General features: G+C 40.6%; 2 protein-coding genes across 3 annotated transcripts; both read right to left on the bottom strand.

Annotated features, from left to right (window-relative positions):
• Positions 1-474: 474 nt before the first annotated feature.
• Positions 475-5,352, bottom strand: LOC100498593. Of its 2 annotated transcripts, none has more exons than XM_031904052.1 (4): positions 4,578-5,352; positions 2,146-2,279; positions 1,642-1,725; positions 475-1,260 (listed from the first exon to the last, which is right to left on the bottom strand). In XM_031904052.1, exons 1-4 carry the CDS (start codon positions 5,054-5,056, stop codon positions 746-748), a joined length of 1,212 nt encoding a protein of 403 aa, XP_031759912.1. In that variant the 5' UTR covers positions 5,057-5,352; the 3' UTR covers positions 475-745. The 2 variants fall into 2 exon arrangements, with proteins under 2 accessions (XP_031759912.1, XP_012820656.1); XM_012965202.2 differs by having other exon boundaries at positions 1,642-1,698.
• Positions 5,353-6,011: 659 nt separating this feature from the next.
• Positions 6,012-9,623, bottom strand: LOC100498064. Its single transcript, XM_004915062.4, has one exon. The coding sequence runs from the start codon at positions 9,137-9,139 to the stop codon at positions 7,580-7,582; it is 1,560 nt and encodes a 519-aa protein (XP_004915119.1). The 5' UTR covers positions 9,140-9,623; the 3' UTR covers positions 6,012-7,579.
• Between the last annotated feature and the right edge of the window lie 3,546 nt (positions 9,624-13,169).

Genomic DNA, 13,169 nt, shown 5'->3' with positions numbered 1-13,169 from the left:
TTACATATAAGTTATGCTGCATCAACTGTTACAAGCGCTTTTCCGCTTTGTTCTGGTGTGATATTGTACAAAGTATTGCTTTAGTTTGGGGGTTACTTCTGGACAGGAACTGTGGGGTACCACCACATATTTGGTATCGTTGGACTTGGGAGTATCAGGGCTTTTACAAACAACAAAAAAAAGTGTGCAAAATTAACTTTTCTATGGAAAAAAAACTCAAAATATACAGACATTTTTCATAATTTTATTTTTTTTTTACATATTTCACCCAAAATACACATCATATCTCCAGAAAAATTATAAAATTTGGTATGTATGTCGAAGCCCAATTAGTGACGAAAAAAACAATATATAATTTCCCTAGTTTCATGGAGGTTTTCCTACCAAAAAACATTTTTAAAGTGAATGAGTACAAAATGCTTAAAAAACATCTGGCACTGGGGGGAACTGAAATGACGAATTCGGCTGGCACTTAAAGGGTTAACACCTGGCAAGAAAGTAAGGAAAAAAAAAAAAAAACCAGGCCAAATAAAAGATAGGTTCCACAAATCTCTAATTGCACCGTGCCCAATTTATTTTCTCTTGCAAAGCTGCCTTGTTGAACCTGCAGGAGGGGGAGCTGCGCTGGTAGAGCTTGTGGGCTCTGTTGGCTTTTGTGCAGCAATTTGTTGTTTTTCTCTAGCATTTTGTTCTGCCAACAGAGCCAGTTTTTGTCTTTTAAGCTCTACCAGCTCCTCCTGCAGGCTCAACATGGCAGCCTCATGTTGGGATTTTGTTCATGTCTGGCCTGCTTGAGGCTCTCCATCTTTGCCTCATGTTGGGATTTTTTAGCATGTCTGGCCTGCTTGAGGCTCTCCATCTTTGCCTCATGTTGGGCCCTTCGTGCCTCGCTATTTTGATAGAGGCTTAGCATTGCCGACTCGTGTGCGGCTTGCCTTGCCTGACCTGCATTGTAGGCATTAGTGACCACACACAAGTCGACATGCAGTTGGTCCATTTTTCGCATAAGTGCTTTGTGGTGCATAATTAGAGATTTGTGGAACCTATTTTTAGCCTGTTCCCTGGGGGCCACATTCTCTCCGGTGGGCTGGGTTGGGAGCTGCTGCTGCTGGGGAATATTGGCCGGCTCCTCATCTGAGGAGAAGGCCACGCCGCTGCCACTGACGTGGGACCCTCTCTCGCTTGCCTCCCCACTAAATCCCTCTCCTTCAATTTCAGGATCGCAGCGTGGGGAGTAGAGCCCAGACGAGGAGCGACCACCTTTGAAAAGAAATAAGAAAAACATTTATTTAATTTTGGATTATGTTCATGATGCCAGAGAAACTTTATGGACAATAATGAGTTTTGTTAAAACATGACCAAGTTAATTTTGACAAAAATATTTGTGGACATTGATTCATTCCAAATGAGGCAAAAAGGTAAAATCAAGTTAAAAAGACTGACTTTCCAAAAGTACAAGATGAACTGACTGCACCTAACCCAGCAAGACACACTTGGCAAATAACATACCTATCTTATTAGCAATACACTGCACTTCTGGAATTGAAACAGCTGCAATATACACAGACACAATTCATTATTATGCCACTGCACAAGCCTAACACAAAACACACATCAAACCAAATTTGTTAAGAATAATACCTGGAACGGGAGCAGATGCCGTTGGTCTGCGTCTGCTCGGCCCAGGTGGAGAAGAATCTGTTTGAGAAAAAGATTGTTTAACACCTAAAGAGATACAGACACCAGAAAGGAAATTAGTTTTACATCTGTCATAACATTGTCTTTGCATGCTATTTATAATTTGGCCATAAAAGTATTTGGCCAAGCTTTTACATTCCCTATCTGATCCCCCATGAGGGGGATGGAGGCGGCCATATTTGTCCAGCAGGAGGCTGTTAGCATTAGAAGCTGTAATTGACAGGCTGAGAAGGGACAGTCAGGCTGGCAAAACAGTCAGGTTTTGGGATTTCAAGTAACAATTACTAACAAAAGCAGTCCTATCAGTAAAAAATGATCAACACGACCTATAGGCAACTTTTTAATTAGATTTATATTTAAAAAAAAAAAAAAATTGTGTCAGTATAACTTTAATCTTTAGCTTCTCTGCAAGAGCAAATACACTTGGATTACTGTCATTACACCTACCTTGGCCAACATTCCGGTCTGTATCGAAGGTTCCGGACACACCGCTCACGCTCTCCCGGTGTAGGAACGGCAGCAGCAGCTCCTCATAACGGGTGTAATGCACCCTCTTAGCAGGCCCTCCTCCAGTTCCTGATCTAAAGAAAATATACAAATGGTTTTATTGTGTTGTCTCCAATAAGCAAGCCATAACAACGCAGTCACTTTTTGTTATTCATTGTTGCCCCAATCTATTGCCTTTACTTTCAAGTGTAACAATACTAAGGCTCTGACACCAAAACCATACTAAAATGCTGCTAAGTGGCCTAGCTAACTCCCTATTACAAAGTCGCGACAAATCGCACAAATACAATACTAATTATATTTTGGCGACAAATCACACAAATACAATACTAATTATATTTTGGCGACTTTTTTTGTCGCGACTTTGTAATCTCGTGTCACGCGCGAGTTGCGGCCATTTTGTGTCATTGAGCCTGCTGTCACCACACTGAGAGCACCATGCCTGGGGTTTCCGAGCTGCTAATGGGGGAGAGGCGCTATATAATAGAGTTCTTCCTGCGCTCAGGGTATGACAGGCTGCCGCTGGGGCCCATTGGGGTCCATGAAAGGAAGAGGGCTATCCTGCGCGACCTAATAGCTGGGTTGCGCAGGGGCTTCAACCTGGAAATGGACCTCCGCCTGCTCCAGCGGATTTGGTCAGACCTGAAGCGCAGGAACTTTCAGGAGATATCCGAAATTGCTGCAGGTAATTATTCTACTTTAATATGGTTTTACACAATACGTTTCTTAAAAGATTTAGCAAGTAATTTGAACTAAAAGTACAAATGTAAGAAATGTATATTCTCTCTCTCTCTCTCTATATATATATATGTGTGTATATATGCATGTTTTTTCAAAAATACACAATAAAGTTGACAATAAAGAGGGAATTTTAAATATGTTGTGGTATTTTGAAAAACAAATACATATACACACATATATATATATATATAGGTATAGGACCCGTTATCCAGAATGCTCGGGACCAAGGGTATTCCAGATAAGGGGTCTTTTCGTTATTTTGATCTCCATACCTTAAGTCTAAGAAACAATCAATAAAACATGAATTAAACACAATACGATGGTTTTGCCTCCAATAATGATTATTTACATCTTAGTTGGGATCAATTGCAAGGTGCTGTTTAATTACTACAGAGAAAAAGGAAATCAGTTTTTAAATTCTGAATTACTTGCTTAAAATGGAGTCTATGGGAGACGGGCTTTCCATAATTTGGAGGTTTCGGGATAACGGGTTTCCGGATAAGGGATCCCATACGTGTGTATTATATATATATATATATACACACACACACATTTTCCAATACATATGCATACATAAGTTTAAAGCAGGGGGGAAGCAGCAGGGAGCGGCCCATAGTATGAGTCATTTGGGGGAAGGGCCACGAATGTTTTAGGGGGCCCTGGCTAACAATGTCTGTGTGTCCTTTGGATTGATGTGAGGGTTCACAGGGGGAGGGGCCAGTGGGGGCGTGGGAGGAGGGGGGCCCAAAAAATGTTGTTGTGAGGGGCCCAGTTATTTAGGATGGTGGCCCTCTGTGTATGAATGTATATATATATATATGTATAATAGATTGAAATAACATCTTGCAATACTGTCTTACAGAACTCTATATCAACGTGGCGCCTCTTCTCCCTCCAGAGGCACAACCCCAGGCACAACAGGCTCAAAAGCCCAAGCACCCGGGCAGGCCCCCGAGGCCCAAGCACCTGGACAGGCCCCCGAGGCCCAAGCACCTGGACAGGCCCCAGCACCCGGCCAGGCCCCAGCACCACCAGAGGCCCCAGCAGCCCCAGAGGCTGAAGAGGCCCCCGAGGCTGAAGAGGCCTCCGAGGCCCCGGACACTCCCCCCTTGACTCCTCCCCCACTTTCCCCCCACTTTCCCAGGCCCTTGAGTTCTCCCCCCAGACCCCCGGATCCCAGCCACCAGGTTCTCCTGCCTTGCGTTAATTAGTACGTAGCGTATTTTCTGGCGAGTGTGATAACTGCCAATCAAATGTTTTGTTGCCAGAATAATTGCAATATTAGATTGGTTCACATTTAATAAAGTGCCCATAACATATTTGCCATTTATTCTGTGTCTAAGATCTCCCACTTAATTTAAGCCACTTTAGTAAACGGCCCCCTAAGTATTTTGCAAAATATTTCTTAAATGCCCCCCCCTTCCTATTTAGTGGCCTAATTTGATGTTGTACTACACAGCTTTGAGGACATAAGTTACACACATAATAATAGGCATGCCATACATACAAGTAAAGTAAGTAGGAAAGAAGGAAAAAAGGAAGGAAAGACAGTAAGCCAAAAGGAAAAGCCAGTTGAGTAGAAAAGCAGATGAGCAAGTGTTTCAATAGAAAGATGAATGTAAGATATTTACCTGTATCTGGACTCCTCTGCCAGCTTTTTTTTCAGGCACCTCTTAATGTCCTGATATCTTTTCTTACACTGATGGACATTGCGGAGACATGCGCCCACACTGTTAACATGCTCCGCAATGTCCTTCCATGCTTTGGTTTTTCTGTCTGTGGGCGTTTTAGTGGCATATTTGCCTATAACGCTATGGTACACAGGCACCAGCCCCTCCACCAGTGCCTCGTTTTCAAACTCTGAGAACTTGAGCTGGCGAAGCCTCCCCTCCTGCTGTCTCTTCCTCTTCCCAGATGATGAGGTGGGGGGAACCTCCTCACTCTCTCCGCTCTCACCACTCTCCTCCTGGGGCTGGTACTCTGTACCCTCTAATACATCAGGGCTGCCTTGATAAAGCAGCACCTCTTCTGCATCAGTGCCAGAGCTGGCTGACACCGCAGGTGTTTCAATGTGCTCCCTCCTTTTAGCAACCTTTTTTTTGCTTGCCATAACTATATCAATATCAATATCACCAATATCACCCAAAAAAAAATCTCTAGCACTTCTGTGCTCTCCCAGGGCAAATGTGCAAAATGGCGCCAGTTTTATGCTGCGTGTGCTAATTAACACGCATGCGTTACGTACCGCTGTGGGCGTGCGTTAATTAGCGCGCATGCGTTACTTACCGCTGTGAGCGTGCGTTAATTAGCGCGCATGCGTTACATACCGCTGTGCGTTACATACCGCTGTGCATTTATTAGCACACGTGCGAAAAGTAGCGCACACGTTATTTTGCGTTCTTTTCCAGAGATGAAGCTAATTTATTTCGATTATCCAGCCCAGAGACAGCAAATGATACAGAGTTCCTTTAAATATGCCCACATGATCTGTTCTATAGGGATCAGCCTTCAGGACTTCTCCCTAACCTAACCTCTCTATCTTTGTGTGTGTTTCTACGTTACTGTCCATCTATGTGACTATCAGAGTTTCCTTAGTTATACTCTTAGAATCTCACTGACCAAAGTAGGGATGTGTTCTGATTGGCTGACAAGATAATCAGGTATCAGAATCTTATTGTGTTAGTCAGTCGGGTAGTTCCCATAAGGAGCCCGTCTCACCACATAAACAACAGTACACACAATTCAACTTTGAAATGCAAAAGACCCTCCAGTTGGCTTCCTGTGATATCTTGGTGTTGATCACCCCCCTATAATAAATACCAAGGTAACCAACACAAAGGCACTTCAAAGCATTCCCAACTTAAGCAACTTAATTAACATCTGACTGACTCATTGTTTAAATCTATACAGATATCTTGTGCACTATGTACATTCATATAATTAAATGATACTAATTTCATACACTTGCAGGTATGTACTGTATGCACAGTCCCCAAACATATTACTACACTCCCCCACTTGGATCAGTTCTGCTCAGAATTGATCCACAACACATTAAAACATTCTTTTTTTTTATATAACTGTATAACATGATAGTTTGTAATTGTGTTATAGAGAATGCTAAACCAAGGCTCTTAAATTTTCTAGAAATGCTAATAGAACTGGTTACATATCACTTCTCCAGCTCTTTCTATTTCCCATTTAGCATGAAAAGTATCCAATTCTATTGCAAGTGGCAGGTTTTGGGGTATGTACAGGATTAGTTTCAACACTAAATGAGTCGATCATTTCCTTTCCAGTCATCAGTAGATATTTTCAGTCACCAGTCAGAAATATTTACACGCTTACTGTATAAGTTGTACTTAGTCTTTGCAGAGAATTAAATCCAGTCATTAAACAGACTGTGAAACATTTCTGTCCACAAACTCCATTCTTTCCAGGGTTGGGGTCTTTGTGATCCAGGCAGGATTCCTTGCCACTCCCATCACTCCCCCACTTCCCTACCCAGTACCCAACTTCTTGCAGCATCTGGGGTTTTTCCTCCAGGCGTTTGGTTCTCTTTAGTTCAATGTAGCAGTGACTGAGTACACAGGATCTGGTATTGGTGCTGGTGTTGGATGGATCTGTAGCTCTTGGTCTTCTTACAGTCAGATCTTTTTTTTTTTTTTTCAGAAAACCCACATTTAGCCACAAACTCTAGCTTTGGACACAATATCACCCTTACCTGATCTAGTCAGAATATTAACGGATATATCCCTGCAAATATGCAGCTAAAACATCAATATTCTGAGTATATGTGTTCTTTATAAATCCACCCATGTCTGTACATTTAGCTTCTATAGACTATATGCTAAATATGAGCCTTTGTTTAGCATCTCTAGACAGATATGTATAGCAACACTAATATATTTGCACTTTCTCTGGGCCACTCTCTGGATTTTTTTTTTTTTTTACATTGAAAAGCGAAAACATGTATACAGAAAGACACTGAATAAAACAAAACACTGAATAATAACAAGGTGGATGTTACTTAATTAAAAGTAGACGTTCAAGTCCTGAAACTCTGTAAATGATGTCCTGTTTGTATGTTAATGAGTTATTTTCATTGCATTTCCATCTACCCACTTAAGACTCCTGCACTGATTTAGACACTGACAAACATCAGAACAGTTCATTCATTTTTTTTTCTTTAAAAATCCCATTGATCTATTACATTTGTGGGAGAACATTAGTTATAGAAGAAGCCTGAAGAATATATTTTGACATCAAACAGTATCCAGCCCATTGCACGACTGCATCCAGTCAAAAAACTTCTGTGGTGTCAACATCCAACACCTCTCCCTCTGTGTCATGCAAATTCCTTCACACCCCCACTTGGAAACTTTAGGTCTCATCTATCAATGCTCCACTGTCATTAAAAAAATTTGAAAAGCTGCTTAAGTGTGAGATGAAAAAAAAAAACAAGTTAAACATGACCACAAAATTCAGACACATTTATCCTTCTGCTTGAAGATCTTTTCCTGGAAGATAAAACTTAGAGAAAAATATTAATTCATATATTCTACATAAATTACATTGTCTCGAGATAAATTAAAGGAAAGTGCAATTGAACATTTAAGTGGCATGTATGGGTTTAGAATTCTATTAAAGTTCCTCCCCCATGGTCCTTAACACCAGAATGTGTAAGAGGGGCACGCCTTAATTTAGAAAGTTCTGTTTCCAGTAAAGAAACTTGTTGTTTTAAAAGATCCCTTTCAGCCCTGATCTTATCATATTCAAATTTAAGTTTTTCATGTTCCCTTTTTAGTTGGGGAAAGGGTATCCAAGTTCTAGATTTACGATAATTTTGATTGTTTTCTCTATTCTGCCATCTAGATTCATATTTTCCTTTCTGGCGGTCTGAATTGTAAACCCCCTTTCCTCTTTGAGGCCATTTAAAACCAACATACTCTTTCCTTTGTTGACCCTCTACTCTAAAAATTCTAGCAGCATCCACTACAAAACTTTCCTCCTTATTCCTCTTTCGCCACAAATTATCTGCCCTCAACAGAATGTCTTTTAGATCCGTAGGATCAGGAGTGATAGATAATATTCCTTCCCTGACATCCTCCTCTAAAGCTTCTAACAACATGACCCTATGAATTAAACCACCATGTTCAAATCCTGGATTATCAATTAGAATTTGTTCCATTACTGTGGCTATTCTATGTGATAATTCATAAGGACATTCCTGCTTCATTTGCTTTAATTTACCGGACAAAGACACATTTGATGTGATACCATACAACGCCCTAAGTATTTCCTTTAACACATCCCTTGTCCTGCGCTGCTGTCCACAGTTCTGTACAATCCTTACCTTACCATTTCCAACTACTCTCTGCAACACTCTATCTACATCCTCAGGATTCAAATTATACGTCTCTCTGACCCTTTGTAACTCACAGAACCACTTCATGAATCTGTTGATATCATATCTTGGTACCTGCCCAATCTCTCTAACTATTGCATCCATCTCTTGAGGCTTTAATTGTTTTGAGATGAGCTGCACCTCCCCTGTATTGTCAGTATTTAAAACAGTTGTAGTGACAACAGGAGCTGCTGGGAAACTACATGCTTGATCTAATTCATTCCAAGGGTACAGTTGTTTATGTCCTTTAATTTCTGTGTTAAATTTAGAAATATTGTTTTCACAAGATTGGTCAGAATTATTCCCAACCTTATCAAAAGCAATATTTATTGCATGTTTATGCTCCTCCAGCTCCTTTTCTACATCCTGTATTTTTACTGACAATTTGTCATTTACACCGGTTAAGTGGTCACATAGATTGGCCTTCTCAAGCAATGCCTCCCCAGTGGTTATGGCATGTAACCTTAACTCAGAGATCTTTTCATTTGACTCTCTCAGTAAAGTCGTATACTTATCTGCCTGTTCTGTAATATCAGTCTCCTTTTGTTTAATAATTTCTGCCATTTTTAAACAGCAGGAGACCAATCCCTGTATGATAAGTCCTTTGCGTTTTGCTTCCTTAGTTTTCTTATCAAAAACACTGTCAGCTATAAAATCTTTCATTAAATCCCATGAATTTTTACATTCTTGAGGGATTTCATATGGTCCCCCATGATTTTTAATATAACTAACCAACCAGGTGCTGACCATTTCTCCCTTAGTGCTATTACCACTGACTAAAGCCATTGTATATATAAAAGAGTGCTAACTTAAAATAAATTATATATATAATTAAAAAAAAAAAACAATATTCTTACCAACCCTTTTAGGTTCACAGTCACAGATTTCCAGACCACCGTCCTAGGGTTCCACACTTCCTTCCAGGGCTTCACTGCAGACTCTTGGGTCACAAATCTTCCACGCTTCTTCTGGTCACTAGTCACGGCACCAAAATGTTGTGTATAGTGTAGATGTAGTATATTATTACAAATATACTGGATATTCCAATATTTACCACAGCCAGGTAAAAGGAAACAACCACGGTTCTTTTCCAGAGATGAAGCTAATTTATTTCGATTATCCAGCCCAGAGACAGCAAATGATACAGAGTTCCTTTAAATATGCCCACAGGATCTGTTCTATAGGGATCAGCCTTCAGGACTTCTCCCTAACCTAACCTCTCTATCTTTGTGTGTGTTCTACGTTACTGTCCATCTATGTGACTATCAGAGTTTCCTTAGTTATAATCTTAGAATCTCACTGACCAAAGTAGGGATGTGTTCTGATTGGCTGACAAGATAATCAGGTATCAGAATCTTATTGTGTTAGTCAGTCGGGTAGTTCCCATAAGGAGCCGTCTCACCATAAACAACAGTACACACAATTCAACTTTGAAATGCAAAAGACCCTCCAGTTGGCTTCCTGTGATATCTTGGTGTTGATCACCCCCCTATAATAAATACCAAGGTAACCAACACAAAGGCACTTTCCCAAACTTTCCCAGCATTCACTTTCCCAGCATTCCCAACTTAAGCAACTTAATTAACATCTGACTGACTCATTGTTTAAATCTATACAGATATCTTGTGCACTATGTACATTCATATAATTAAATGATACTAATTTCATACACTTGCAGGTATGTATGCACAGTCCCCAAACATATTACTACATATCACACATTCGTGAATTGGCCCCAATGTCTAAAAAAAAAACCATCTTGAATTTTTGCTAACCTTTTAGAACCTGCAAGACCCGACAAATGAAATAAGCTGCAAAAACAGGTAAGGTCAAATTTATTCTATAGCTACTCTAATTTTTAAAATAATAATTAGATAGGTTACGGGTATAATTTGAGGATTATCACATGGGAACTGCATAGAGCGGGAGGGCCAGTTATTTTTATAAAGCGCATAGCGTGGGGGGGGCCAGTTATTTTTACAAAGTGCATAGAGCGGGAGGGACAGTTATTTTTATAAAGTGCATAGAGCGGGAGGGACAGTTATTTTTATAAAGTGCATAGAGCTGGGGCCTTATGTAGGGTCTGGGGTCTGCTATTTGTATTAGCGTACGGGGCAGGGGGGGGGCATTGGTCTGGGGTCTAACCACTATAATAATTAGTGCACAGAGTCAGTTATTTTTACAAAGTGCATAGAGTGGGAGGGCCAGTTATTTTTATAAAATGCATAGTGTGGGGGGGGGCAGTTATTTTTACAAAGTGCATAGAGCGGGAGGGCCAGTTATTTTTATAAAGTGCATAGTGTGGGGGGAGCAGTTATTTTTACAAAGTGCATAGAGCGGGAGGGCCAGTTATTTTTATAAAGTGCATAGTGTGGGGGGGCCAGTTATTTTTACAAACTGCATACAGCGGGAGGGCCAGTTATTTTTATAAAATGCATAGTGTGGGGTGGCCAGTTATTTTTACAAAGTGCATAGAGCGGGAGGGCCAGTTATTTTTATAAAGTGCATAGTGTGGGGGGGCCAGTTATTTTTACAAAGTGCATAGAGCGGGAGGGCCAATTATTTTTATAAAGTGCATAGAGCGGGAGGGCCAGTTATTTTTACAAAGTGCATAGAGCGGGAGGGCCAGTTATTTTTATAAAGTGCATAGAGCGGGGGTCTTATGTAGGGTCTGGGGTCTGCTATTCGTATTAGCGTACGGGGCAGGGGGGCATTGGTCTGGGGTCTAACCACTATAATTATTAGTGCACAGAGTCAGTTATTTTTACAAAGTGCATAGAGCGGGAGGGACAGTAATTTCTAGAAAGTGCATAGAGGGGGGGTATGTTGGAATTCCATGTTGACTTCAAATTTACTCTGATTTTACAACAGGGTGTACATTATTCGTTATAATACTGTGTTTTGTGAAAGTCCTATGACACAATTTACATCCATAAGCACCAAAGTCCAACAATACACAAAACAGGTAGGTAAGAGTTACAATCCATGCAAAGTGCAGTATCTTCTTTTCTCTGCAGGTGGAGAGAATATGAGGATTTGCCTTGAGTGCCATTTGCCTAAGTGTTCCAAACAACTATAATGTTGAACTGGACCAGGAAGTGCAGGAAACATATCTGTTCAGATGCATTTTGAGTATTTAGACGATGTTTATCAGACATCAAAGCACAGGAGCACCAACTTGCATTGCCACCATGGAAGATTTTTCCTAAAAAGCTTGTTAGATGGTACTGGGTTTTCATGTCCCGATCTTGAAATCTTGACATGCTGAACTGCCAAACTTTTATCTGGTCTCTGTTCTGTGGCAATAGTGCTGTTTCTTGAATCCCAACTATGAGACAATTTGCCCTGAAGTAATTTGAGCACATCCACTAACATTGGCATTATGTGTTCATTGGTTATAGGCTCGTACAGTGCTTTAGTAACCCATTTTTTTTTGTATTTTGGGAACACAAGTTTATGACGAAGTGAACGGGGTCCCTTCCCTCACCAGCCCAACGACACGAGATTGCTCTCTGTGTACATTTGCATTATGGGCTAGAGCTGCAAGTTTTGTACGGGCCTCCATTCCATCCATTTTAAAATGGATCCTTTTAGGCCGGTACTTTAGGGAAAAACTATGATAGACTTCCAATGCTCCAGTATGGCGAAAATGAGCCATGTGCTCAAGGTCTTTTGTCATATTTTTTGACAAGACTACTTCTGCCAAGGACAAGTAGGCTTGTGAGTCTTTTTCTATCCATGGTCATTGGCTACACTCCTCATCTGTGTACTTTTTGTGTGTGCAGGCATGGTACATAATCTCATGATCCCATTCATGCTGATCAGAAATGTGCATCACAACAGATTGCCATCTTTCCCGCAACATACACAAGTCACCTTCACACTTGCTTGAAGACCACCACAGATGGTTTGTTATAGCTGGTATCCATTCAGCTATATCACCACAGTTTTTCTTCTTGCTTGCTGCAAACAAGCATTTCTTCTTGGCATAGTGCCACAGATCAAACTCATGTGCTATGCCTTTGTCTTTGTACTCATCACGCATTAATTTTATAATTCCTGGATGACGGTCAGTTGCTATTGCACTTACTTTATATGCTCCAGCCAAAATTCTTTCCAGGCACTTTGTAAATGCTAGTTTCCCCATAGCTGGTGAAGTCTTAGCCTCTGTAACCTGAACAACTTCGAAGTCCACAATTCTCTTAGTGTCCACTTCCATAAAACTGTAAACACAATATTTGGCACTGTAACCTGGGCTGTCACATTGCCCATCACCCGCAAGGCACAATTCTATGCCATTGAATGCGTCATGTAGTCTTTGTTGTTCTTGCTGCCAGTGTACATCAATAACTGGAAAAAGAACCTCACGCTGGTAACAGTAAAAAGTGTTATGCGATATGAATTGAAGTCCCAATAAACCGAACATGTCCCGCACCTTATAAAAATTACAGCCACTGTATAATAATGCAGCACAACTCAAAACATTTCCAACTGCCATTCTTCCAATGCACGGCTGGCTTTTCCACAATGTGTAGCTATGTCCATTCAGGCAAGCAACTGAAATTGACACAAATGTGCCTTGGCAATGTTTTTTAATTTCAATGAACAGGGCATTGCAAAGATTTTTGTTGTTGCACTCAAAACTGCAGGTTAGTTTTCTTATTAATGAATCAAGGCATCACTCAAAAACAATAAATTTACGTTCTTTTACAAAGCTCTGCTCATCTTCTTCTACAACAGTCGATGTGTCAGTCACCGAAGATTCATTGTTCCCATCATTTTCTGGAATATACTCTGTGTAAGAAGTTTTGGAGTA

This window comes from Xenopus tropicalis, chromosome 6 (assembly GCF_000004195.4).
Source record: "Xenopus tropicalis strain Nigerian chromosome 6, UCB_Xtro_10.0, whole genome shotgun sequence".
NCBI classification, from domain to species: Eukaryota; Metazoa; Chordata; class Amphibia; order Anura; family Pipidae; genus Xenopus; species Xenopus tropicalis.
This window is presented reverse-complemented; position numbering and strand designations above follow the sequence as displayed.